Source organism: Oreochromis aureus, linkage group 22 (assembly GCF_013358895.1).
Source record: "Oreochromis aureus strain Israel breed Guangdong linkage group 22, ZZ_aureus, whole genome shotgun sequence".
Lineage (NCBI taxonomy): Eukaryota > Metazoa > Chordata > Actinopteri > Cichliformes > Cichlidae > Oreochromis > Oreochromis aureus.
The window spans coordinates 22,621,292-22,645,479 of NC_052962.1; the positions used below are offsets into that span (position 1 = coordinate 22,621,292).

Consider the following 24,188-nt stretch of genomic DNA (forward strand, 5'->3'; position numbering starts at 1 on the left):
CCACAGTGATTGTTACTGGATCCTGTTCAGTTCTGTTCTGTTTCCAGAAGAGGGGCTTGAAAACCGAAGGCTCTCCCTCCCATTCTACTTTTACTTACTCTAGGAACAACAAGTAAGCCTGCAGTGCGAGAGCGAAGTGTTCTAATAGGGCTCTTTATTGGCGGTTTCCAAGGCCCCAGGTATGGACAGCTTGCTGTACTTCCTCTTTCTTCATTGCACCTTTTTGTAGCTCCAATACTTGGGGAACTTCCCTCCATTCTGCCATGACCTTTGCCTCTAATCTCCTTCTCCATGGAGAGGAATGCTTCTTGCAACTGTTCATTTGTAAACATGCATCTCAGTGATCACTGCTGCCTTAATGTAGATCTGCTGATTCGTTTCTGTAACAGTCGTAGTAGAGATTTTCCATAATGCTTTAAAGGGTAATTCATGTAGTCTTGTAATTTCAACCCAAGCTTGAAGGATATATAGTGAAACGTGTGCAAGTTAGCTACCTGTGATGAGAGAAATACTACCTATCCAGTTCACCTATTAACACCTTCTAACAGAGCATCTCTTAGATGTTACTCACTCACTCTGATGTTAAATTTCAATTAATAAAATATTCTGTACCGCAACTTACTTTAAACAACATCATCCCAGATACAGTGCAGTGAAAATAAAAATGTGATGATTTTCTTTCTATCATAGTTTAGACTAAGCAAATGCACCTTGTTTCCTTAGCACAGAGCTGCTGGAGCTTCTATTTACCCTCAGAGTGACTTATCTGATTTAAAATTGTAAAACAGGATCTAAAGGAGGGAGGAAGGATTCATCCAGAGGAGGGCTGCTACGTTACAAACTATTTCAGCGAGTAAACCTGTGAAATCTGTGTGCAAAAGCTCAGCTGTTCTGTGTCAAGAAGACCTCTAAACAATAATAATAATGGATTGCATTTATATAGCGCTTTTCGAGATGCTCAAAGCGCTTTACAATTCCACTATTCATTCACTCTCACATTCACACACTGGTGGAGGCAAGCTACAGTTGTAGCCACAGCTGTCCTGGGGTCGACTGACAGAAGCGAGGCTGCCATATCACGCCATCGGCCCCTCTGGCCATCACCAGTAGGCAGTAGGTGAAGTGTCTTGCCCAAGGACACAACAACCAAGACAGACAGAGCTGGACATCAGATCGGCAACCTTCCGGTTACAAGATGAGCTTCCCAGCCCCCTGAACCACGGTCGCCTCAAAGAAGACTTTACCATTAGATTCTGGCCACAGGTTTTGGGACCGGTACTAAAAGTACACTGGTTTGTTGGAAGCCCCCATGGCTGGGTTATGAACTAGTAAATATAATAGCATACAGTAAATGAATAAATAGTGGTATGTATCATCATTACACCTTTTGATTAACACCATGGACTGCAATCAGAATACCTGGTGGTATTTTCATCCTGCTCTCAGGAAATGGCATTATCTAGGTTTGTGATATAAACTCACCCAGATTTATCTTTCCTAAAGTAACATAAAGTCAATAAATGTCAGAAATCACAGAACAACAGGGCTGACTGGACAAGCACACTCATTTGTAGAATTGGACATTCAACATCTGTTTACATTGGGCAAGCTTCAACATATATCGACACATTCAAATTACACTATGAATGCAAGACTGATTGTGCTTTTTTAATGCTGTGATGTGGAAAACACTAATACAATAACAGCATTTGGTCATGCTGCTATCACTGATGCCTCAAACACATTTGACAGCTTCTAAATTAAGCGTACCAACATTATTATTATTATTATTTTTTATTAGTCCTTTATTTATCCAGGTAAAAATCTCATTGAGATTAAAAATCTCAGTTCCAAGAGAGACCTGGCAGTATTATTGTGGGTTATGATCCACATGGTAAGCAGTGCACTGCTTAAAAAGTAAATCCTGTTACATCATGAAAAGAACAAAAACAAAAGAGGACAACTCAAACAAAGTAAGAAAAACACTTTTATTATCAGCAGGGTGTATAAAACCGTTCATTGTGAAAGGTAAACCCACAAAGTTTATGTACTGAAATGAAGGATGAGCATATTTTACACCTGTCATTATGAGACACCATCAAATCACTCCAGCAGAGAGACCTCATGGAAGTATGCTCCCAGCAGCTTGACTCCCTGAATGTAGTTTGATCTGAAAATGGAGAAATAAAGCCATGATAACAGTTTATAATTAAAAAACTCACTTTACCTGTGATTAAGTTTAACACAGAAATAATCTGGAGATGATAAACATGATCCTCTTCATTTACCGCAAGATTTCATCCATTTTATCAATAGTTCCTACTTGTTACACATTTCAAAAGAAGTGAAACGGTGTGAGCTGTGACCAACCTGTTGATCTTTTCATTCTGAGAGTGAGCTCCATCATCAGAGGACCCTACAGGAAGCAGCATGACATTACGGCCTGTGGCCTCCTGGAAGGTCAGGGTGACCGGGATGCTGCCACCCTCGCGCGTCAGATCAGGCTCGACCCCGAAGACTACAGCACAGCGAGGAGGAAAAAACAATGCGAAAAGCAATAACAATTTTAATAATAATAATAACAAAAATAATAATGATACTAATATTTTTGTTGTCACATCAAAACTGGATATAATCCTATCAGTGAAAATACGTGAAAAAAACCCTTAAAAACGTCCACAAAAATATGCATATAACAGAAAAGCTTATAAAGATATTTCATTGGTCTAGGGGGAGGGGCCACTGGCCCGAGGACTTATGGACTTTACTGTATAGCTGATGTTAACGTGTTCTAAGTTTTAGTGTTATAACAGCAGTTAGAGTTATCAGGTGTTGATTCACCAGTTTTGTGTTAGTGTGTAACATTAATGCTGCTGTGTGTTCTGTGTTTGGTGCGGCTAGCAGAGCACCATGAGTTAGATGGCTGTGCCAGTTTACCACCTCTCACTGCTGTGGTGTGTGAATGGGTGTTTGTAATAAAAGGCTGTCCTCCCTGTAGCTTAGCATTTTGGCTAAGGCAGGAATAGCAGCTCTGTCTCCTCCTTGTCTGAGCTCGCCACAATATGTACAAGGTCTTTGGATAATAAATTTGCTTGTCTTTGTTTTTAACGTCCTGAAACATCTGCCCGAGGGCAGGAGCTGAAACATGACAAAATATTTGATTTCTCTTAAAGAAAAAGCATCACAATGTAAACTGTAATAAAGTCAGTTGTATTATAGCAGGAGAAAGTGTTTTACACTTTTGTAATACAATAAACACAGAAGTGATTTCGACTTTGTATCAAGACAACAGAAATGGGTGAGATTGAGTGAACTCCTTCTTTAATCTAACAGCTTTTATCATTAAGTCCTTGTACCTGTCTTCATGGCCTTTCTCCCTGCCATGTAGTGTGGGTGGTTGAAGTCTGAGACCCAGGCCTTTGCCCCATGGCCCATGTTCACTTTCAGTTTATTGGGGCTTCCCAGTTCAGCAAACTTCTTCTGCAGGTGATCGATGACCTTGAAGAGGGGAAGATAACTTGTTGGAGCTTTTATGCAGAAACAACCTGGTGCTCACTATGTGTGCAAAGGGTTGAACTGTATTAGGTGAGGCAAAAGAAACTGACTTGATTGGTTGGTTTTCCTAATTCTATGCAGGTATATTCTAATTCCTGTGTATTTTATGACCTGTGACATTGGTTTTCTGTCTAAATAAAGTTACCTTCATTCAAATTAAATCACTCCACATTTTTTTTTACTTCATAATTTAATATATTCATAATATTTCTCATTTTTATACATTGCAATTTCTTTTACACACTTCTTTAAAAAAAAAAAAAACAATGCATAGCTGAGCAAATTACCTGAGCAACAAACTACCAATAAGTGGCAGAGATACAGAGCGACTTCTGCTACACTATTTAAGTGAGTGCTATATGCCATCATTGTGACCTATCACAGTGTTTACCTGCTTCTCCACAGCTTTAGGGTCCATGTCAGGCACAAGGCGGATGGAAAACTTGCCGATGACCTTGCGAGGAATAACCGTCTTGGCTCCTGCTTCAGAGAAAGCCCCCTCAATACCATGAAGGGAAAGAGAAGGATATCTCCAACGGTGCATGAGGATTTGCTCCTATGGTGGAAGAAATAAAGAAAAATAGGTTCAAAAATGTGGATGACCCCAAGTTGTACCGCACATTTCCACCAATGAGTGATGCAAACATAAATAATTTCTTTGCCTTTGTGTCATGCAGCAGCCGGCCAACCCCCACATCTTTACAGTACTCATCCAAGTCGAAGTCGATCTTCTCGTACAGCTTTTGCTCCTCTGCTGTCAGAGGCGCCACACTGTCATAGATCCCAGGAACCAAAATCTTACCCCTTTTGTCAACCAGGGAGCCTGTGCAGGAAGTCACAAACACATGATTAAAACTCTAAACTGGTGTAAAATAAGGTGTGTGAGACTAAAAATCACAATTATCAGCTTCACTTGCCCATAAGTGCGATGAGGTCAGTCATGGCCTCATGAACAGAGCCACCAAACACCCCTGAGTGCAAGTCCTTTCCACCACACTCCACCTTGAAGTTTGGAACATAAAACATTATTTTAAAATACACAGCTTATGTGTCTCCCCACCAACAGTAATCCAACAGGACTTCACCTCAAGGAAGAAATAGCAGATTCCTCTCAGACCGTAGGTGATGCAGGGTTTGTTCTTGCCCAGCCAGTAGTTGTCAGAGATGCAGACGTAGTCCACATCTTTAAAGAAAGTGTCCTTTCTAGAAAACACAAGATCATCCAGACCCTCAGATCCAGATTCCTCCATCCCCTCGAAGCAGAATTTGATGTTGATGGGAAGGTCCTGCAACAAGAAGAGAGATGCATAAGAAGGAAAAAAGAAAAAAAAAAAAATCAGCAGACTAAAATTTGGTCACTGGTTCAAGTTTAAATTCAGGCTCATTGTGAATCTGTTTTTTCTCATTTTCTAAACATAAAATAGTTGAGTAATCTCATATTTTTAATTTGGACTCCCTGCACATGCTGACTGTTGATATTTTATCTCCAGCCTTTGCTACGCGTGAACTTTCCTTTAAGGCTTTAAAGTACAGTCCAGTACAATTCAGGAAAAAGCAAAGACGATGTGCTTCAGTTTAAACATTAAGTGATTCCTGCCTAAGACAATCCTACCCCGGGACCTTTGACCAAGACATTTACTGCTGACAGCTCTGAAGCGATCAACAAGTGATCTGCAAATCAGTGGTGTACTTTAACACAGAGATAATCCATTTCTAAGAATGACGATTAATCAGTGTGGCAATGCAGCCGTGTACTTAGCTGTTCCATGTTGCAAGGCTTTGTTTTTATTAACTTATTTCTAATTATGCACATTAATAATTCAAATACAACCTACATAACCCCAAAATACACTTACTAATACTTAATATTATTACGCAGGTTTTACATTTCTCACAATGAGTTTTAATAATAAAACTGAGCATGAGTCCAAACTAAGCATATAATTGATCTTATGTGTGATATGAATGACCCACATATCATTTTAGAATACAGTGCTGTATAGTAGCTGTTCTCCTTTATTATCACTATACAAAAACAAAACAAAAACCTTGATAATAATCTAAGTAGCGGTGTAAGTTTACAGATTCTGAAATAAGCCATCACACCTCAATATACTCCTGTCAGTAATTTCAAGCGTTTCAAGTCACTGTTCAAACAGTTTTTTTAAGACACACTAAAATATATCATCTTTAAACTATCTGAACTTGAAACACCTTTTGTTGGCCAGCTTAAATCTGGCAGTAACTGTACCTTTCCAATCTTCTGATACGCTTCAATGCAGTTAAACCAGGCCAACACTGGTCCCTTGTCATCAGTAGACCCTCTTCCATAGAGCTTACCTACAAAAAGGAAACTTTTTTCAGTTTCAAGGTTCTAATGAGAAGATAGTGGAGTTGAAAAATGTTACTAAGGTTATGTTTATTACATAAGCTTGTTTAAATCATGACTAAGATTATGTGTCACAATATGAAACCCTTGTTCATGATTTTTTTTTAAAAAAGGTCTGCAGCAAGTTTTTGTAAAATGTGACATAAGCAGCACTAACACAGCTGAGCAGGCAGGAATGAGACGGGGGAAGAGGATGTGGCATTTTGTGTCAGCTGACTCAAAACGCACAAGATCACGCATGCTGAGTCTAACAAACCAGAACTTTAAGGAAGCAAAAAGCTTTTTAACATCCCTCCATGTCTGTTTAAATGCAAATATGTGTCATAATAATACGACATTCAGAACATCTAAAGAACGTCTCAATTGGGCCTTTTTGCCTTTTCACAAGCTGAGTCTGCTCCAAAAGCTTCTAATAATAACTTTATGGGTTCAACTGAGAAGATTGCCGATAAGACTGCAGCACTAACGAAAGATGAGCTAACTGGGCTGGACTTTGGAAACATGCTGCTAGCTGTTACTGCAAGCAGAAGACTGATTAAAGCTTGAAGAACATTTAAATATAATTTAACCAATTTAAACACCAAAGAGAGAGTTTGATGTTATTGATGTTGCAGCCTGTTGAGATCGCCTAAGGCCAGGTGTGAATGTGGGTTGAAGCACCTGGGTCTCAAGCCTACATTGGAGGTGGCTGACAGCTGGTGTTGTAATCTATCACCTCTGTTCCAACTATGGTTGTTGAGCAGAGGCAAGGTGGTTTTTCGACTAATCTCCAGTCATTGTAACGACCAAGTGATTGTAATGACCTGAGCCAAGATGAGCCTTTTCTCATGTCAGGTGATGACATGATCAACGCGTCTCAGGGCCATCTCGAAAGGATATAACGCCGACTAAGGGTTAAATACGTGGGACACACAACCATTTGTTTTTAGAACTAAAGGAGCCTCTTGGATGAGAGGTGAAATGTCTTTGCAAACTTAAAGAAGGCCAGCTGCCTTGTTTTTTCAAGCTCTCAAGACGTTCCTGTGACTTGTTTTGTGTTACTCGTCTTTGCATGTCAGAAACATTCGCAGTCTACATAGTTTAGCTTGTTGATGGCACGCTTTCTCTTAGTGATAGTGCCATATAGCATTCTCATCTTGCACTACCTACCTGCTGACTGGATTTGTTTTCTGTAATCTCTGTTCATTTAAGACCACTAAAATACTCTGTCCTCATCATTTTTTTTTTTTTTTTACAATGTTCTTATCGTAATTGACCAGCTTTATTCATCTTAGAAAATTAGTTCATCTTCTTCTCCTTCTTCTTTTAGTTTTGCCATCTATTCTATCTACAGGCAGTACTGCAGCTCATTTTTCAGTCATATTTGATATTATAACTTTGCTAAACCAAAAACTACCTGGTGTAACTTACAAACAGCTGGATACAGTAGCCTTGAAGTTTTAATTTTCATCTATTTTTACAAGCCCAAAGTGCGTTCCAGCTGACTTCAGTTACTCGCATAACTTTCTAGCTCATACAGAAACAGCTCCAGGGTTGTTTTGTGCAGGACGCAGGCCAAAAGTATTCTCCTCTTACCGTCTTTCTCCACCAGAGTGAAAGGCTCTGTGTCCCAGCCATCATCGATGTTTGCTGGCTGAACATCAAGGTGCCCGTAAATACACACCGTCTTCTTGGCTGGGTCTGATCCTAACTGCCCCAGGATGATAGGAGGCAGGGGGATCTCCTCTCCCGAGGGAAGCTGCGTGAATCATGAATTATGGTGAAATTGAAGTAAAAAAGATAATGCAATATACAAATCATTAATGCATTAACAAATGTAACCAGTGTAAGACCTTCTGCTTGCCAACGTCCACCAACTCCACAGTCCCTCCCAGCCTCTCGATGTCCTTGGCTGCCATCTCCATCATTTTTTTGATCTCCCCGCGCTTCTCAGGCCAAGCAGAAACACTCTGGACACCCACCCACTCAGCGAGGCGCTGAGAACAATTATGAAAAAGTGATTTAAAGAAATTAAAATGGGTGTTTTAGGCATTTTCTTCATGCTCAAAAAAGAGCCACAGCAAGAGATTCTTAGGACATCAGACCTTCTACAAAATTTAACTAACGCAGCAGTTATAATATCGCTGAATCTTATCAGGAAAACTGGTTTTATAGTTGGCATCTACTATAGTGCCAGCTTAAGTGAATGAGTTACAATGCTGTCCAGTTTAAAGTTAGTTCAACAAGCCATTAACAGTGACAACCATACAATGATTAAACAGCCAAGAGGTCTTACATTGAGTCTAGCATAACTATTATATTTTTCCTGAGTGATCTTACCTGCACATACAGGTCCTGGTGGTCGTCCACATACTTGAAAAATTCTGTGAGATGAGCCATTTTGTGCCAGCAATGGGATCTGAGGGTTAAACAAGCAGACTGGTGTGAGTCCACCTCTGGGTTTGTGCAATCTTATGAGAGGACAAAGACCACGCCTTCCTGCAAATCTGCTGACTGCTGCTGAATTTGCAGCTCCCATCGTGCACATTAGGTCATGAGACTTAACCTTGTTTCACATCATAATTTCTCAGATCTACAGCTGCAGCTGATCAGGGCTTTAACACCAGGCTTTCAGAACAAAATAGCAAGAAAATGTCAAGAAATGTGAGGCTCATAATACAAAGTTACAATAATTGACACAGTAAAGGTTAATGCTCAGTTCTGTGCCTTCTAGTCTCTGCTTGTACACTTATCAGATAACCTAAATAGCCGCACGTTCATGCAGTAAATTAAGGGAGTTGAACTTACTGATTAACTGCATTTAAAGTACTGTTTAAGCTAAATTTACTTATAATAGAAAATATCATCTGACGCATTAACGCCTTTGAATTGTGTGGCGACCAAACATTATAATCAGATCTGCACAAAAGATAATACATTTTGTTTATTTATTAGTATTAAAACAACAATTGGGTAGGGTATGGTTGAAAGATCGCTTAATTGTGTGAAGAAAGCCATAAACAACAATTAAACCGTTTCGTCCTGAGTGAGAAACTGAAAGAGGGCCATGAAAACATCAGCACACACGGAGGTTACTTTCCACAGGTGTGCACTGAAATTTGGACTCGCCCTTGTTGTTGTACGACCACTCCTCTAGACCATATATCTGAATATTTCCATGCAAAATAGGCAGAGAGACTTAGATGTAACAGTTAATATACTTCTTTTTTTTTTTTAAGCGGATATACCGTTTTAGACTTAGTACTAGCGGGTTTTGTACAGCATGCTATGAAACACGAATAATGAGGTGGTAAAATGGCAAGTGAAGCGAAACTAAGTTGGCTAAGCTAAGCGGATGCAAAATAGGTAGGTAACGGGTCATTGCCGTTGTATCTGCTGACTGGGTTAATGTGACCGAGAGCTGATCTAGCCCTCTCCGACAAATACTTTGGTCATTTCTAAACTGCAAAGAGAAATATTAAAATCTACCAAACCTACCTGTCTTGTCAAACAGACTTACTGTGTTTTTATTCCAGATCAGCTGATGCAAACATGTGACTCCGGGCCCTTCTCACCTGACAAAGACTTCCTGTATTTGCTATCGACAACTCTGTGGGGTCTGCAGTTTAAAAAAGAAAAAAAAAGAAAAGACAAAAAAAAAAGAAAAACAAAAGCTACTCGTTTTTTGGGGGGGGAACCCAAAGCGATTCAACTCGGAGGGTAAAAACAACAACCCACCAGATGAGCTGGTTCAAAGCGCAAAGAATTATGGGTCATCGGAAGCTGCTTCGTCACGGTCGTCTCATCAGAAAAAACAAACATTTACTTCACAATTGTTCTCCCGTTTGTTAAAAATGACAAAAAAAAAAAAAAAAATGCTTTTTTATTTTACCTACCACCACCACACAGACATGGTTGTATTTCTGTTTCTTTGCATGTTCAAGTTCACGAAATAAAGTTGAAAGACAAAAATATTTAAGGAGTCTAATGTTAAGCAGTATGACACATGGGGGAGAAAAAAAGCTTTCAATATTTTAAGTATAGTGGACTTTTAGTTCCTCTGGTTTGTATAAAGGACTTTACATGCATATTCATACAAATATATTTCTTACAAAATTATTGTTGCGGCTCTTCCAACCAACGGCCGCGGCAGGCTAAACATGACACAGATGACGCGCAACAATAAACACACGAGACAGACTTCTGTACTATTTGCTCCTTTAATTCCACATTTTATTGTCCACTATACAAAATCAGTACATGGGATCAAAACATGATACAAATGCACAGACTGCACAAACAAACACGAATGCAACTTACGAACATTACACCAATTACTATGCCAAACTACAACCTCTGGCTATGGCATAAATTAGTGCACTAAACTAAACTCAAGTTGCATAAAAAAATGCATCAAAATGACTCGAGATGCGGTCAACAGAAGGTTTCCCCTCATGCTCACCCTACCAACCTTTCTGCTCAACATCAGGTGCAGCGAACAGGTGAGTGCAACCACATTTATCACCTAACACACCCATGAGTCACGCCCCACACCCGTGCACCAATACAATGTGTGCATTTTTAACCAACCTACTTAATCCAAAAAAGGAACAACTCATATGGCTCCTACAAAACTGTAAATGGATCGAGCTCACTGAAAACTTCTATAAATTTATATGGGAGCTTAAATGATGTAGTCTACGTGTTAACAGCACATAGCTTTAGGTCATTTACTGATGGATACTTATACTTTTAACCCGATTTGCAAGATGGGTGTATGTCAGGAAGCTTTAAAGATGACTGGCATTGTATAAATAACCTATATATAAAATTAAGGCCTGTTAATGACAAGCCGCCTCATGCAAATGACAGGCCAAAAGAGGGGAAGCTTTTAAAATTGTGTGTTATGAAACCAACATCAACCACTGGGGGGAAAAGCGGAGGCTACAGTGATAAAAGCCAGATTCCTTTAGATTTGTGGGACCACTTGGATGTCACCAATGAATTATCAAAAGGGTCTGCCAGGTATACACCTATAAAGACAATTAAAATTACTTGTACTTCTGAAAAAAAAAAAAAAAAAAAAAAAAGTCTTAAACTGACAGCTGAAGCAATGACCATAAGGCATTGTATCAAGTATTTATTTTGATTGCAAGATGATTTTCAGGTTGTGTGATCAATATGGCTGTGCAGTCAGGCACAATGAGAATCTGAGGAATCGACAGCAACAGGCCAACACTGGTGCAGCTTCACATTTCACTGTGTGAAATGTGATCAAATCACATTTAAGTGCTAATCAACCAAGGTCACACTGCCTTTACAGCTCTTCCTCCACACCCTGCTTTTTACAAGTTTGGCCAAAGTTTGTCTTCATCTCAGAGTCTGATGGGTTCACCCATCAGTGGGGGGCTCAGACCCACTACTCCATGACTAAAAGAATCAGCTCAGGCATTTCAAGCACATCCCACTGGAATGAGGCCCCAGGACATACCCAGGTTCCCTTTGAGTACATAATGCAGTACGATGGCAAACTACACTTGAAAGCCTGAATTACTTGAAATTGCCCTAAACTTATGGTCATCATTTTACCTAGACACAATATTTCATCTGTTTGCTCAATGTTTCCATTGTATAGCATGTACCGCAGTCTTTGAGGGATGATCACTGAATTGTGTTGTGTTTTAGTGCTTGATAAGTTCAATAAATAACAATTCAGTGTGTGGATCTGAAATGCCCTGAGGCCCACACCAAGCATTCTACACTAGTTATACCTTGCAGTTCTTAAAGATAACAAGACACATGCATAGTGAATAAAAAGGCTTTATTTTCTTAGTTAAATGTGTCCAGATCAAATCCTTATTGAACCTGGAAGAAAGGGAATTTGATTAGACCATTACACAAGTTGCAAATTATCACCAAGATTTAGAGACTCACCCTCCCATCAAAGCAGCGCTCATCACATCTCTTTTCTGCTGGCAGACAAACTTCTGCAGAGCACATGAAATAAATCTGGCAGGGAATGAACACCATGTGAGTAAAACAAAGTTATTCAGCATCCAAGGCAAACATTTACTTTAAAAACCATTTTTCTGCTTAGAACCCAGACAACCTTAGTTTGTTAACACACGTAAATTAGGAACTGTTCCAGCATCAACTTCTCCAACTCACCTCTTCATTTAGGTACTTGTTTGTCCTTTGATCCATGAACTGGAAGGCACTCACTATAAAGCGTTTTTCATGATTCACTCCAGGAACATTGCTGACTTTAAGTATGGACACATGTGGATCATGAGGATTGGCACACCTGCAGACAAGCATAACTTGCGGTCAGTAGTTCAAGCTAACCTTCAAGCTCTAAAAGGTTGATGGTCGTGCTTACCCTTCATAGATTAGCACCAGAGCATTTTTTGCAGAACGAGGATATGCCAGGCAGTAATTCACAAGAATTATTGCATCTGCGTTAGGAGAGCTGAGGCGCAACTCAAGATACACAGGGCGGCCAAGGAGCAGCCGCAAGGGCTGATGGTGATGGTCATAGAAACTTGAATAAGTCTCATCTGTTGGGATTTAACAGAAGGCATTTAGTGAGTTTTCACACCAGCAGAGTTTGTCAAGCCTGCTTACTGTAGTTTGTTGGAAAGACAATGCAATGCCCAACCTTTAGCAATTCTCAACTCGACACCATATAAACTGTTGGAGATGACTGAAGAAGGCATACTGGAAGGTGGGGTCTTCACCATGTAGCCAACACTAGCCATTGACTGAGCAGTGCCCCATTTGTTATAGCGGCACTCAATCAGGAATCTAAAAGAGATCAAATAAGCCATTAATATACCATGTGCCAGTCTGGAATACAGCATACTGCTCACCATGTGCCCCTGCCCCTCATAGCATGTTAGATTTTGGTTTGCATATTAAAATATAGGGCAAGCCACTAACCTGAGTGGATCAGTTCTTGTAATGACACCATACTTTAGATTGAGAGCGTGAACAATACTCTGCACTTCAGCCAGGTATATTGTCACCTCACCAACATCCTGTCAACACAAGTCATATTGGATGATTTACTTGCTGAGGTGCAATTTACAAGAATACAAGCCATCACGTTAAAAGCTAAGTGTCTCAAAACCTTTGCACCTTTTAGGAGAACCTCATACCAGTGACAGTTTAGATTAAAAGTTGATTCTGACAGATGGAATCAACTGGACGAGTTCAGACAGTCAACAAGCTTCAGACATGTCATACTAGAGACATCCTTCCAGTTTAAGCTACATAAACCCCCAATCTGTCAGCAGTACTGCCCCCTGTACTGCTGCCTGCTATTTAGACCCCATCCTGGCATCCATCTGCACCCTTTGTTATCCCAGCATTTCTCCATTGCGTGTAGGCTGTTGCAGTGGCAAATCAGGGTGATGCTGGTCATGACCCCTCATTAAAATTAATCCTGCAGTAGCAGATACTAAAGTCTAAGTCAACCACCAAAGCATTCTTATTCCAGATTTGGACAGATACCAGGTTGCGTCCAAAGTCAAAGCATTCCTACAAAGTTTGCCAAGTAACAACTTTGCTTGATGTATTGAAATTACACTGTAAAGAGAGGGGTAACTTACGTAAGAATGGGTTCCACATTCTGTAACTTTGAACTTAAAGATGGCAACCTGGTTGTTAACAATGGCTGGTTTACACTCTGGATTTCCAGGAACAATCAGTCTGGTAGGATCCACAGGGATGGATGCAGAATTGTACCGAATGGCAAATACAAAATGTTGATCAACTGTGCACTCTACAGGAAGGACAGAAAAAAAGCTACTTAAGTTTTACGGTTTAAAACTTCAACATTTATACCATCTGTCAAAAACTATCCTTACCTTCAAGTGGGTAGTAGCAGACAGATGCTAGCAAATTCACACAACAGCCCATGGCCTGACATTCTGAGACAGATATTCCATAATGACCACATCTCACCTGCTCTCCCACAGGGATGCCGCAATCTGAATGAGGGAAAAACAATTAGTGTCATCTGAATAATGTCAAAGCATCTTCTACAAACCACTCACTTTGTCTTAATGTTGGTGATGATTGAGGGAATGCTGGTTGGGGCAATCCTGGTTGTGGTACAGGAGGAACTGGTAACATTGCTGGTGGAACCAGCGCTTCTGGATCTCTGACCAGTTTAACACACATCAAGGGCCCACCACCTGAACGTGGCAACATGTCTGGATCAAACTTGTTGCAAGATGTGGTCGATACTCGTTTCTGACCAAGTGTATCGGTGTACAAGAGCTGCAGACTGAAGCCATTGGCCTATAATAAAATTGTAAAATGAAGTTTAATGATTTCCTGTTAAGCAAAACAGTCAAGGGAGAAACTCTTAAGCAACTTACATGCCGCTCCACATTGCATCCATTGAAGGCTACAGTTAAGGTGTTCTTCAGCGGATCCACTTCATAACCACAGTTTTCTGGAGCACCAACAATAGGCAGCAGACTGTCCCCAGAGCCTGGAGAAAAGTACATCCCAAGGTTTTATCAGCTCGAGCAATTCAAACTATTACAAATCTAAAAATCTAATCCAAGTACATACCAAACACCTTGACCGCACTCAAAGGTCTTGTTGGCAGAGTAATTTGGAAGCCACTTTCACTGCAAACAACTTCTAGATCAGAAGCAGTTGGATTACAACTGCCTGGCCAGCTCCTTGGAGGCTCATCTTCAAATTTTACCTTGACCCCATGGTCCACACCACCACCATAGTGCGTGGGTCTAGAATCATCTATGTCCAAGTCATCATAGTCAACATCGGCGTCAAAGTTTTCACTGCTGGCAACACCTTCGGCTTCAAGGACCACATCTTCAAGAATTTTAGCTTCACCCTGGTCAAGGCCACTACTGTAATCTGGACAACAGAGGTCGTTGTTAGGTCACTGATGACAAGGTCAAAACCCCATTCATATGGGGAGGAAAAGCTAGAAGCGTAGCGTAATAAGCCTGATGTTCATTCCTCTCAAATCTATATCGTAGGTTGTCACCATTAGCCGTCAGCCAACAAGCTGTTAGAAGCCACAAGTCGTAAGTGACAAAACAGTGGTTTACTGTTCATTCAGCTTCAGAACGCCTGGAATAATCCAACCGCAAAAAAAGCATCGAGTTAACTATAATCCTAACAAATACACCTGCCCAAACAGTCTCCCTGCCGTTTACCTGTAGGGTCATGTGGTTCGCCCCTCTCTCCGGGCTCATACAAACTGCGAAGCTGAGTTTCATTTATGCGCTCCCACCCCTGGACGGACACCAGCAGCAGAGTCCAAGTCAGGACTAACAGGAGCTCGAGCCTGCACCCAGCCATTCACGCGAAAGCTCTCATGCAGCTACAGAAAGCCTCGCGCCCCGCTACAAGTACTGGTTCCAGCTTAATTGATTGCACCTGACTGCTGCTGATTTTTCACCTGCTGCCCCGTTACAGGCGGGAAGGAAACTCGCCTGTTTATTTATTTATTTTTAACCTTAATTACTATTCATTTAATTTACATTAAACTGACCAATATTTTATTATATAGGGTATGACAATTTCTTTTTAGAAACTATGAAAAATCTTTAAATCACTTAAAGTTTCTCTGTGCTGGCCATAGACCTTAGATGTAAACAAAAACACAACAATTTATCTTTCTAGATTGACATTTATTTTCGTTTTAATTTGGCGCAGGCATCTTTAAGAAGTGGACTAGCTGGACTAGTTGGGGGCGCTGAGAAAGATCAAATGACCTCTGCACTAAAGGAGTCAAGAAAATTGGACTTACAAAATATTTTTAATTACTAAAAAAATGTAGCTTCTATTTATATATATAAGGAAACGGGGAAGAAAGTGGTTTCTTTTCCGCCTATGACAATATTTGTGTCTGAGATGATCAAAAAGCTTGTGGAAGAAAACTGCAAAGTCCAAATGCAAATGTTGGGTTAATATCCCAAAATCTCAACTTTCTTACCGAAACCTCAAATTTAAGATAATAATCCAAAATTTTGACTTTTCCGGTGAAGAAAACGAGCTTCCCTTAAAACCTCTTTATTTGCCTTTTTAAAATCACATCATTTATCACTTCTTGCTCAGTTTCTGTTATAGCTTTTCTTTGTTTTGTTTTTTATTGTTGCATATTTTAGCAAAATATTTCCAAACAAAAAAGACTTTACATAGTGAATCATCACTGGGCTTACCCAGGGCAATATAGAACTTCAAAACATATTTACAAAATTCATGCAGACAGATGATCTCTGTTCAGTATTTGTTTGTTTAATAAGGTCAAATAAATCAAACAATTTACTTCAATAGAACAGTAAAATGACACAAACATCTTGCTGTTGCAAAACATTTATTTGCACTCAATTGCATGAAAACCGATGTATGTTTCTAATGCAAGACAGGTCAAATAAACAGGCTATTCTAGAGTCTTTATCACTTAAAACATAAAATATCTTCTCTCTTTGAGCTTGATCTCTTGAACAATTTAGAAAAAGGAAGAAAAAACCCACAAATCTTGATGATTTTAATAGTTGAACAAAAAAAGAATCACTTATAGGAGTTGGCTTTATGCTTAGGCAAGAATTCAAAATTCTTGGGTACGGGTCCAAGCAGCATTTCACTAGAAAGTGGAAAACATTTCATAAGACACTCATTATTACATTTTGAGCTTTTTAAATCTTAATTTTGTGCAATCTTGAAATGTAATTGGAGAAAATAGGCATGTTTGTACTCACCTTATCCTGATCCAGTCCTCCACGTTCTGACTGGCCATCAGTGTCTCCAAATAGTTCCTGCCCATGTAGTACGGAGGTCTCTCATTGATCTTCTGAGGCACTCGCTCCAACAGGCCCACTGGAATATATCTGAGAACAGATGGAGGGAGAAGGAAAGCAATGTTTACCACAGCAAACAGGAAAACTTAACAGCGAGAGTCAGATGACTGAAAGCGGAATGCAACATAGTCTATCACACATTTTCAGCTATTAAATGTCCTCATTCTCATAAACTAATGGGAAAGGACCACAAATAAGTCTGCTACCCTAAAATTATATTAAAACAGCTTAATTGCACAGAATATATGAATCGAATTGCTCACAGAAGAACGAATGCAAAATTTCTGAAATGTGTTGTGGCCCACCGGCACAAGAAGGAGAGCCACTCAAGCAAGAAGGTGCGTGTCCTCTCCACGCCCCGAGTGTCGGAGCCCCAGTGCTCCAGGCCAAAGTTGCTGAAGTCCTTTAGGATGTCCAGTCGCTCACTGGACGAAATGTCCCAGTGTCGGCTCTCCTTGATTTCAGTGAAGATCCAGGGCTTAATGAGAGCACCCCTATAGAGAGCAAACCCCGAAAAGGAAATAATTAAATGTATACATAAATAAATAAATAAATAAATAAATAAATAAATAAATAAATAATGTATAAGGATCTTCCATCCTATGGAGTAATTTGTGGTCAGTGTTTTGTTTGTATTTTCCTCTGAGAAACAATGTTTCCACACTTCAACTGAAAATTATACATGGAAAAAGGCACCAACATATTAGCCTTAAGAGCTCAGACAAATTTGCTGCTGGGTTTTAAAACAACTTAAAAAGATTCTTGGTTTCACTGAGGCAAAATACACTCATGGCCATTTCATTAGTTACACCTTGCCAGTACTGGATTGGACCCCATTTTGCCTTAAGAACTGCCTTAAATCTTTGTGGCATAGATTCAACAAAGTACTAGAAACATTCATCAGAGATTTTGGTCCATACTGGCATGACAGCATCACACAGTTGTTGTAGATTTGTCAGCTGCACATCCATGATGTGACTCTCGTGTTCCAACACATCCCGAAGCTGCTGTGTTGGAATGAGATCTGATGACTGTGGAGTTACTGTGAAGTCATTGTTAGGTTGTGGCAGTAAATGATGCTCAGTTGGTTCCACAACCCTAAAGTGTGCCAAGAAAATATCCCCCACATCATTACACCAACAGCCTGAACCACAGATACAACCCGGGATGGATCGATGTTGTTTATACCTAATTCTAAACCTTTGATCCATCCTTTGAACCTTTGCAGACCATATCAGTTCCAATGTCATCTTATCTGTTTTAAGGCATTTCAATCATTTTGTTTACGCTGCAAGGAAATGACACTAACCTTGCAATCATAATCCCAGAAACTCCGGTCTCTTTCGCTTTCATTGCATCCTCATAGGACAAAATGTCTCCGTTACCTAGAAAAATAAAACCAAATCACCTGTCATTAATATGTACCATAAAAACATGTACAAAAAAAACAATACACTGCATTCTGTGCAAGGTTTTACAACCTAGAGAACGCCAACTAAATGCATGAAACTGTTTAAACATCAGGAGGCTTTTTTTGTCTTTTGACTTTTTGTGTAACCGTCACAAATCCACATACCAAAAAGTGGGATGGGGCTAGCCAGCTTTGCACATGTTGTGATATAGTCCCAATCGGCTAACTTTGTGTATCTCTGCTCTCTGGATCTGCCATGCAACTGTAGGAAAAACACAGCGTCAATGTTTTTAATAGGAGAGGAGTATGTAAACATGTTATACATCACTGAACAGAATAACATCTCGAGAATGAATCGTCACCATAGGACATTTACATTTACATAAATGATACCGATTCAGAATTAATTTTACTTGGATGCTTACAGCTACATCTGGCAACTCTGTAAACCTAGAAATTAAATTTCCTTTTTATCATGTTGATTTATGGCATAGGGACGATTTCACATTGCTCAAACAGGCTCCTCCTTTACTTACTGTAATCATTGAGACGCCCCAATTCTTCATCTCTGGGATGAGCTTGTGTGCTATGTTAGACTTTTCCTGAACGCCGGTGCGGATCTTGACTGTTAGAGGGACATCAAGGACCTACACAGAGAAAAATATTTTCATTCAGCCTTTAACTAAAGGCTGTGTGTCTTTTATCCTGTCTTCTTCCCCTCACCCTGAAACAGTTACAGCAGATGGCTGCCCTTCCCTGAGCCAGGTTCTAATAAAGGTTTCTACTTGTTAAAATTGAGTTTTTTCTTCCCACTGTTGCCAAATGCTTTTCGATGGGAAACTGGGGTTTTCTCTCAAATAATGTGCTTAAAATATAAAGCACCTTGAGGCAACTCTTTTTTGTGATAGGGTGCTATATAAATAAAATTGAACTGAACTGTAACTTTGGAATGATCCACAAGAGCAACAATAGGCAAAAATTCATACTTACATAATTCATTCCTTTGACTATTCGTTCAAATTTTCTGGTACGTGTCATCAAGCCGCAGCCTCCACCCTGATGGGAAAAAAACAAAGGCCATCTGTCAGTGACTGTCATATTAATGTCTAACATTTCCTCTCAAATGCTGGTATCTGTGCTCTTTGTGCTGTAGTATAAACACACAAAATGCATCTGACTACAAAATAGGAAGTCTCAAGTTGTCTATTAGGAAATGAAAGAAAAAAAAGTCACGGTCTGAGCATTGGGGGAGGGGCAAGTTAAGAGTTTACCTTGTTGTATACGAGATCGATGGGACACCCAGAGTTGATGTCCACAAAATCAACTTCAGTGTTGTTGTTGATGAGCTCTGCACACCTCGTCATTGTGTCAGGGAAACTGCCCTCCACCTAGAGACACAATTCAAGCTTTAAAAATCAAAGTACTTGCACTCTCACACAAATCTAGACGTCTTACCAACAACACCCTTATAAGACTTAACCCTTCAGAAGATTTTAAACATCACCTGGATACCGAACACATCTTCACTTTCGTGTCTCCTCAGGAGGGCCCACTCGGACTGGTGCCCCTGCAGCAGGTTTGTGCACATGGCCATCTCCCCACATGTGATGTCTGCACCAAAGCGCTTACACACGCGACGGAAAGGCAGATTTCCACACTGAGGAAATTAAAGAAATACTTGCATTATCAGATCCAGACCTCATTTACAGGTTATTATTTAATTGCACTTGTTACATTCCTGGATTTAAAGATAGAAATACATTAAAAAACACAACTACTACTAACTCCAATACTGATTTCAGTGTGATGGTACTTACAGTCGTTAGAGGGGCGAGATAGAGCTTGTCTTGAAAATCCACCTTAAAAACAGAGGCAAAAAGAGGAATTAAGCAACACAAGCTGACTGTAATTTAAATCGTGTAAATATTCCCTAAATATATATATATATATGAGTATCAGATGTCTGCTGATTAGAACAGTTTAGTAAAACATCTTGTTTATCGTTTAAACAGACATGAAAACTCTGGAGGAAAGCGACTGGAAGAGATATACCTGCTTCTTTTCACACGGGCGCAGCTTGATGACATCGGCATCAGTCAACGGGCCGACGGTCTTCACTGGAGCAGGCTGTTTATCTGAGCTGGTCTACAGTTAGTCAGAAACATGAAAAACACACACAATAAACACAAGGCTCAATGACAGAGTGGTCAGTAAGAGGGAATGCTGTTAGTAGAAAAGGTTACCTGTACTTCAGTAGAAACAGGCTGGTTTTCTCCAGCTGGATCAGCAGAAAATTCAGATGCACATAGATTCCATGAGTGAGACAAAGGAACAAATTAAGATATACTAGAATTGATAATGCATGTATGAGTATGTAGCAACAGGTCAACACATGTGCAGATTAAAAGAAATAGAATAGGAGTGTATTTAATCTGCTAAAACTGGGTGAGCTGGTCAAAGTTAAGGATAATTTTATTTTAAGAAACAGCAGCTCTTGAAGCTTAACTCCACAGATTTTACACAGTTAAATCAGTTTGTGGCATATTAATGCATCAGTGAAAAAAGATACTTTCAGCCTTTGTGGGTCCTGATGGCAGCCAAGTTGCCTTATGGGTAATGTGGCTGTTTACTCAGTATATCGGTAAATAAGTAAACTGCTATTTACCAGTGTTATTCTAAATTCTTCTCCATTAGTACCTACTCGGCTAAAAGGCTCCATAAAGTTTTTTGGGTTTTCCATTAGGTGGTAATACCTGGTACTGGATACTTTTTTGGTACGTACTCGGCTGGGGTTTCAAGCAAGCTGATCTGAAAATGTGACATCAACAGTTTGCATACCACCAATAAGCCAATCAATGGTGACACTTGATGAATGATGAGAACATCCCCTTCACAAAAATAGAAAATCACAAGATAAAAATCACTGGACTTTTGGCTGTGTTGCTATAACAACCAATAGATGTTACTCAATTGTAATGGAAAACGACCAAAACCGTGTCGAGCCAAGCCGAGGCAAGTGGATACTAGTGAAAAAGAGGCTTTAGTGGGATACTCAGGATCTGTTTCTTCCTACAAAGCATGAGAAAAATTTGTGATGGCAGCATTCTTTATAAAAGCCTTTTCACTCGTCTTACCGTTGCCTTGCTGTGCTCCTTTATCTTTGTTGTCTGAGAGTGTTTTCAGGTACTTTTCTGACTTTTCGAAGGACACCGATCGCTTCCTCAGGCGACCCTGGAGCTCCTTACTCATGTTGTTCTTCACCATAGTCCTGCCTTCATACACCTTGACCAGATCGGCCTTCTCCATAGATTTGAAGTCAGGCGTAGTGTGGGCCTTGGCGAAGCGGCAGGACAAACCGTAGGCACATTTTCCAAATGTTTCGTAGATGTGACAGGTCTCCCCGATATCGGGAGGCTTAGAGTCCATATACTTGACAATGTCATGGTCAAAGAAGCACTTTGCTCCAAAGGGGCATTCTTTGTTCTAAATTTATGGGGGGAAAAAGTCACAAAAATAACTATATGGATCAAAATGTATTGCACAGAGCCTTTTTGAATGCAGAGTCAGAGCTTCATACCTGAATGATTGAGTGACAAAGTCGTTTTTCATCGTAGGCTGTGGGCTTTGTGTGCGGCCTTGACTTATTCTGTCCCCGAAGACGCTTGCCATCTGGTCTACCCTCAAAATTTTGTTTCAGCCTTTTAGGTTCAGGTTCCTCCAAAGAAGTCTCCTTTGAATCATCAACTGTGTCACTTTCACTGGCTTTCTCTCTTTTTGAGCCCTGCGACTCAGAGTCTAACAACCCATGAAACTTGTCTTTGGTTGTAAGGAATCTGCAAACATAAGAAGATGAAAGAATCCTCCTGATAAATTTTGTTTTAAATTATGTGTAAAAACAGTCTGTGTGTCACTAAAGCATTTTAGTATGAACTATATTCACACTGGGGGAAAAAAGAGCGTAATGGCAGTAAATTATGCTAAACTAGTAAGACCCTGTAGCACTGAAGCAAGGGTTATATAAACACTGAAAGCAAAGAGTTGAGGGCCTTTAGCAGCCTTTTTGCTGACAGTGTAACACTCTTTGCTTCATCAGACAAAGCAGCAGGAAGGCTGAAAATAAAGGCAGTAAGTCCTTACTACACCACCGGGGGGGGAAAGCGGCCTCTCCCCACCGGAAAAGCCCCTGTTTCACCCCTACAGTGTCATATTTCTATGTTGTGTAAATGAGTTATTATCTCTTGTAGACAATTTCTACAGTTTTTCACATAAATTCACATGAACATCTTAACAAGTTCAGATGTAGACAGCCTCCTTATAGTCACGTGCCTTGCTTGTGCTGTTTGCTCAGGTCAGATGGTCTGCTTTGTTCTTTCATAGACTCAAACACATGGTTATTTATTCAGCTATGCTTGCACCAATCTTACTTACCGGCTTACATTCATCATAAAAATCTGGCGTTATCTTCAGTGCCCTGACTCATGGCTGTCTGTCTCTTTTGAAAGTTCACGCTGAATTTGGAGAAAGATTGTTCTAATTTGCAGCTCCCCTCTCCTGAAATCTGCTGCAAAAACATATAAACTTTAAGGTGCTGCTCTCACTAAATGCTTTTAAGGCTATTTTAAATAACCAGGAGGGAGTTACTTCAAGCTACGCCAGGCTGAACATGTTTTGTCAGAATATTATTACCTGTTTTTGACCTGAGACAATGACTTTTACTGACATTGTAGGCTTTACTGGCTCTTAAGTTCATAAATTTTGGTTGCCTTTGCATTTTATTCCCCATCACTTGTACATCTGGTATACTATTGAATTATTAATATTTAGTTAATTTAAGAAAGCTCAATAAAGACTCGGTTTTTTCTATTTAACTTCAGGATTTAAAGGGTTAAGTGAAGATTGTCATCTTTGAGAATGAGAACAGGAGGCAGCATGGTGTGATGTGCTACAACTATACACACACACACACACACACACACACACACACACTTTGTCTGGCTAGCACTTGATTTTGTGACTGCGATTTCCACAGTTTTCTTAGTTATTAGCGGTAACTTACTCTGATTTGATAGCAGCTTCACCCTTTGCAGCCACGTCTGCCCCCTTCGAAACGTTCACCTCCTCCGCTGTTTCCATCACAGTCTCTCTTCCTGCAACATTTTAACACCTTTCTAATTAAACACTTCACAGGACCATTCAGCTCCCAATCCTACGCTAGGATACGTTATGCACACAGTCAACCAGTTCAGGTCGTGCCTTCTTATCATAATCAGCTTGCCTGCTTTTCTCTGGTTTCCATATTTAACCTTACACTTCCACCAGTTATCTTCCTCTTGTAGCTGAGTTAGACCACTTACCGATATACCGAGTAGACAGCCGCCTTGCTTCAACCGTGAAATTAAAAGACAACTGATGTATAGCACGTAGAAATCAAGTCAAAAGTTCCTGTTTCTTTTCTACAACAGGACATGCACAACCCAGAATCGCGAGGAAACCGTTGTGCAGCTCCTTAGCTACGTCCGTGGTAAACTTGCTGCTCAACATTGGTTCCGCGAACCGCTCGCAAATCTTTCTCATTGCATTTGAAATCCAGCACTCAGATTCACCCACTGGGCTGGAGTGTGACTAAGTAAAACAAACTAAAAATATACATGAAATTTCTTTATCGTTAGTCTTTGTCAGTTTGGTCAAGTCTGTCGCGGCAGCTGGTTCACAAGGCCCTCGCTTTTTAGTTTAACTGACTATTGTTTATTGTAGACCGTATTATTTTTATTCTTTAACCTTATTCAATAATGTATCTATTTATATCCAATTTTGTTATTTTGTGCAGTTCTCTTTCCTTTTGTTATGACTGAACCATTTGAGAGCTAAATGGAGGTCTTTGCTCCAGTCATTTGACTAAAAGAATAACCCATTTTCTTAATCACTCTTACCATGTGTTGGTTTTAAAATGGCCAAAGTCTTCTTTAGTGCTTAAAAACAAACATCACATCAGTCATTCCATAACTGT

At 40.0% G+C, this 24,188-nt stretch overlaps 3 protein-coding genes across 5 annotated transcripts; all 3 read right to left on the reverse strand.

Annotated features, from left to right (window-relative positions):
• Positions 1 to 1,969: 1,969 nt before the first annotated feature.
• Positions 1,970 to 9,694, reverse strand: LOC116319991 (cytosolic non-specific dipeptidase-like). Of its 3 annotated transcripts, none has more exons than XM_039606036.1 (12): positions 9,499 to 9,694; positions 8,264 to 8,342; positions 7,777 to 7,920; positions 7,520 to 7,682; positions 5,807 to 5,895; positions 4,641 to 4,841; positions 4,473 to 4,557; positions 4,218 to 4,378; positions 3,947 to 4,111; positions 3,357 to 3,498; positions 2,371 to 2,518; positions 1,970 to 2,170 (listed from the first exon to the last, which is right to left on the reverse strand). In XM_039606036.1, the coding sequence occupies exons 2-12, from the start codon at positions 8,321 to 8,323 to the stop codon at positions 2,104 to 2,106; spliced, it is 1,425 nt and encodes a 474-aa protein (XP_039461970.1). In that variant the 5' UTR covers positions 8,324 to 8,342; positions 9,499 to 9,694; the 3' UTR covers positions 1,970 to 2,103. The 3 variants fall into 3 exon arrangements, with proteins under 3 accessions (XP_039461970.1, XP_031595347.2, XP_039461969.1); XM_031739487.2 differs by having other exon boundaries at positions 9,444 to 9,694; XM_039606035.1 differs by having other exon boundaries at positions 9,422 to 9,694.
• A 2,033-nt stretch (positions 9,695 to 11,727) lies between these two features.
• Positions 11,728 to 15,328, reverse strand: LOC116320032 (zona pellucida sperm-binding protein 4-like). The gene is made up of 12 exons (XM_031739534.2): positions 15,124 to 15,328; positions 14,507 to 14,818; positions 14,308 to 14,423; positions 13,981 to 14,227; positions 13,792 to 13,914; positions 13,534 to 13,706; positions 12,863 to 12,960; positions 12,582 to 12,727; positions 12,303 to 12,480; positions 12,092 to 12,227; positions 11,858 to 11,932; positions 11,728 to 11,788 (listed from the first exon to the last, which is right to left on the reverse strand). The coding sequence occupies exons 1-12, from the start codon at positions 15,266 to 15,268 to the stop codon at positions 11,780 to 11,782; spliced, it is 1,758 nt and encodes a 585-aa protein (XP_031595394.1). The 5' UTR covers positions 15,269 to 15,328; the 3' UTR covers positions 11,728 to 11,779.
• An 859-nt stretch (positions 15,329 to 16,187) lies between these two features.
• On the reverse strand, positions 16,188 to 23,726 carry dus3l (dihydrouridine synthase 3-like (S. cerevisiae)). Its single transcript, XM_031739542.2, has 16 exons — positions 23,536 to 23,726; positions 23,238 to 23,328; positions 21,759 to 22,014; positions 21,316 to 21,664; positions 20,425 to 20,459; positions 20,234 to 20,326; positions 19,999 to 20,040; positions 19,686 to 19,838; positions 19,453 to 19,569; positions 19,172 to 19,237; positions 18,718 to 18,828; positions 18,347 to 18,443; positions 18,080 to 18,155; positions 17,076 to 17,264; positions 16,672 to 16,800; positions 16,188 to 16,556 (listed from the first exon to the last, which is right to left on the reverse strand). The coding sequence occupies exons 2-16, from the start codon at positions 23,312 to 23,314 to the stop codon at positions 16,484 to 16,486; spliced, it is 1,863 nt and encodes a 620-aa protein (XP_031595402.1). The 5' UTR covers positions 23,315 to 23,328; positions 23,536 to 23,726; the 3' UTR covers positions 16,188 to 16,483.
• Positions 23,727 to 24,188: the final 462 nt, after the last annotated feature.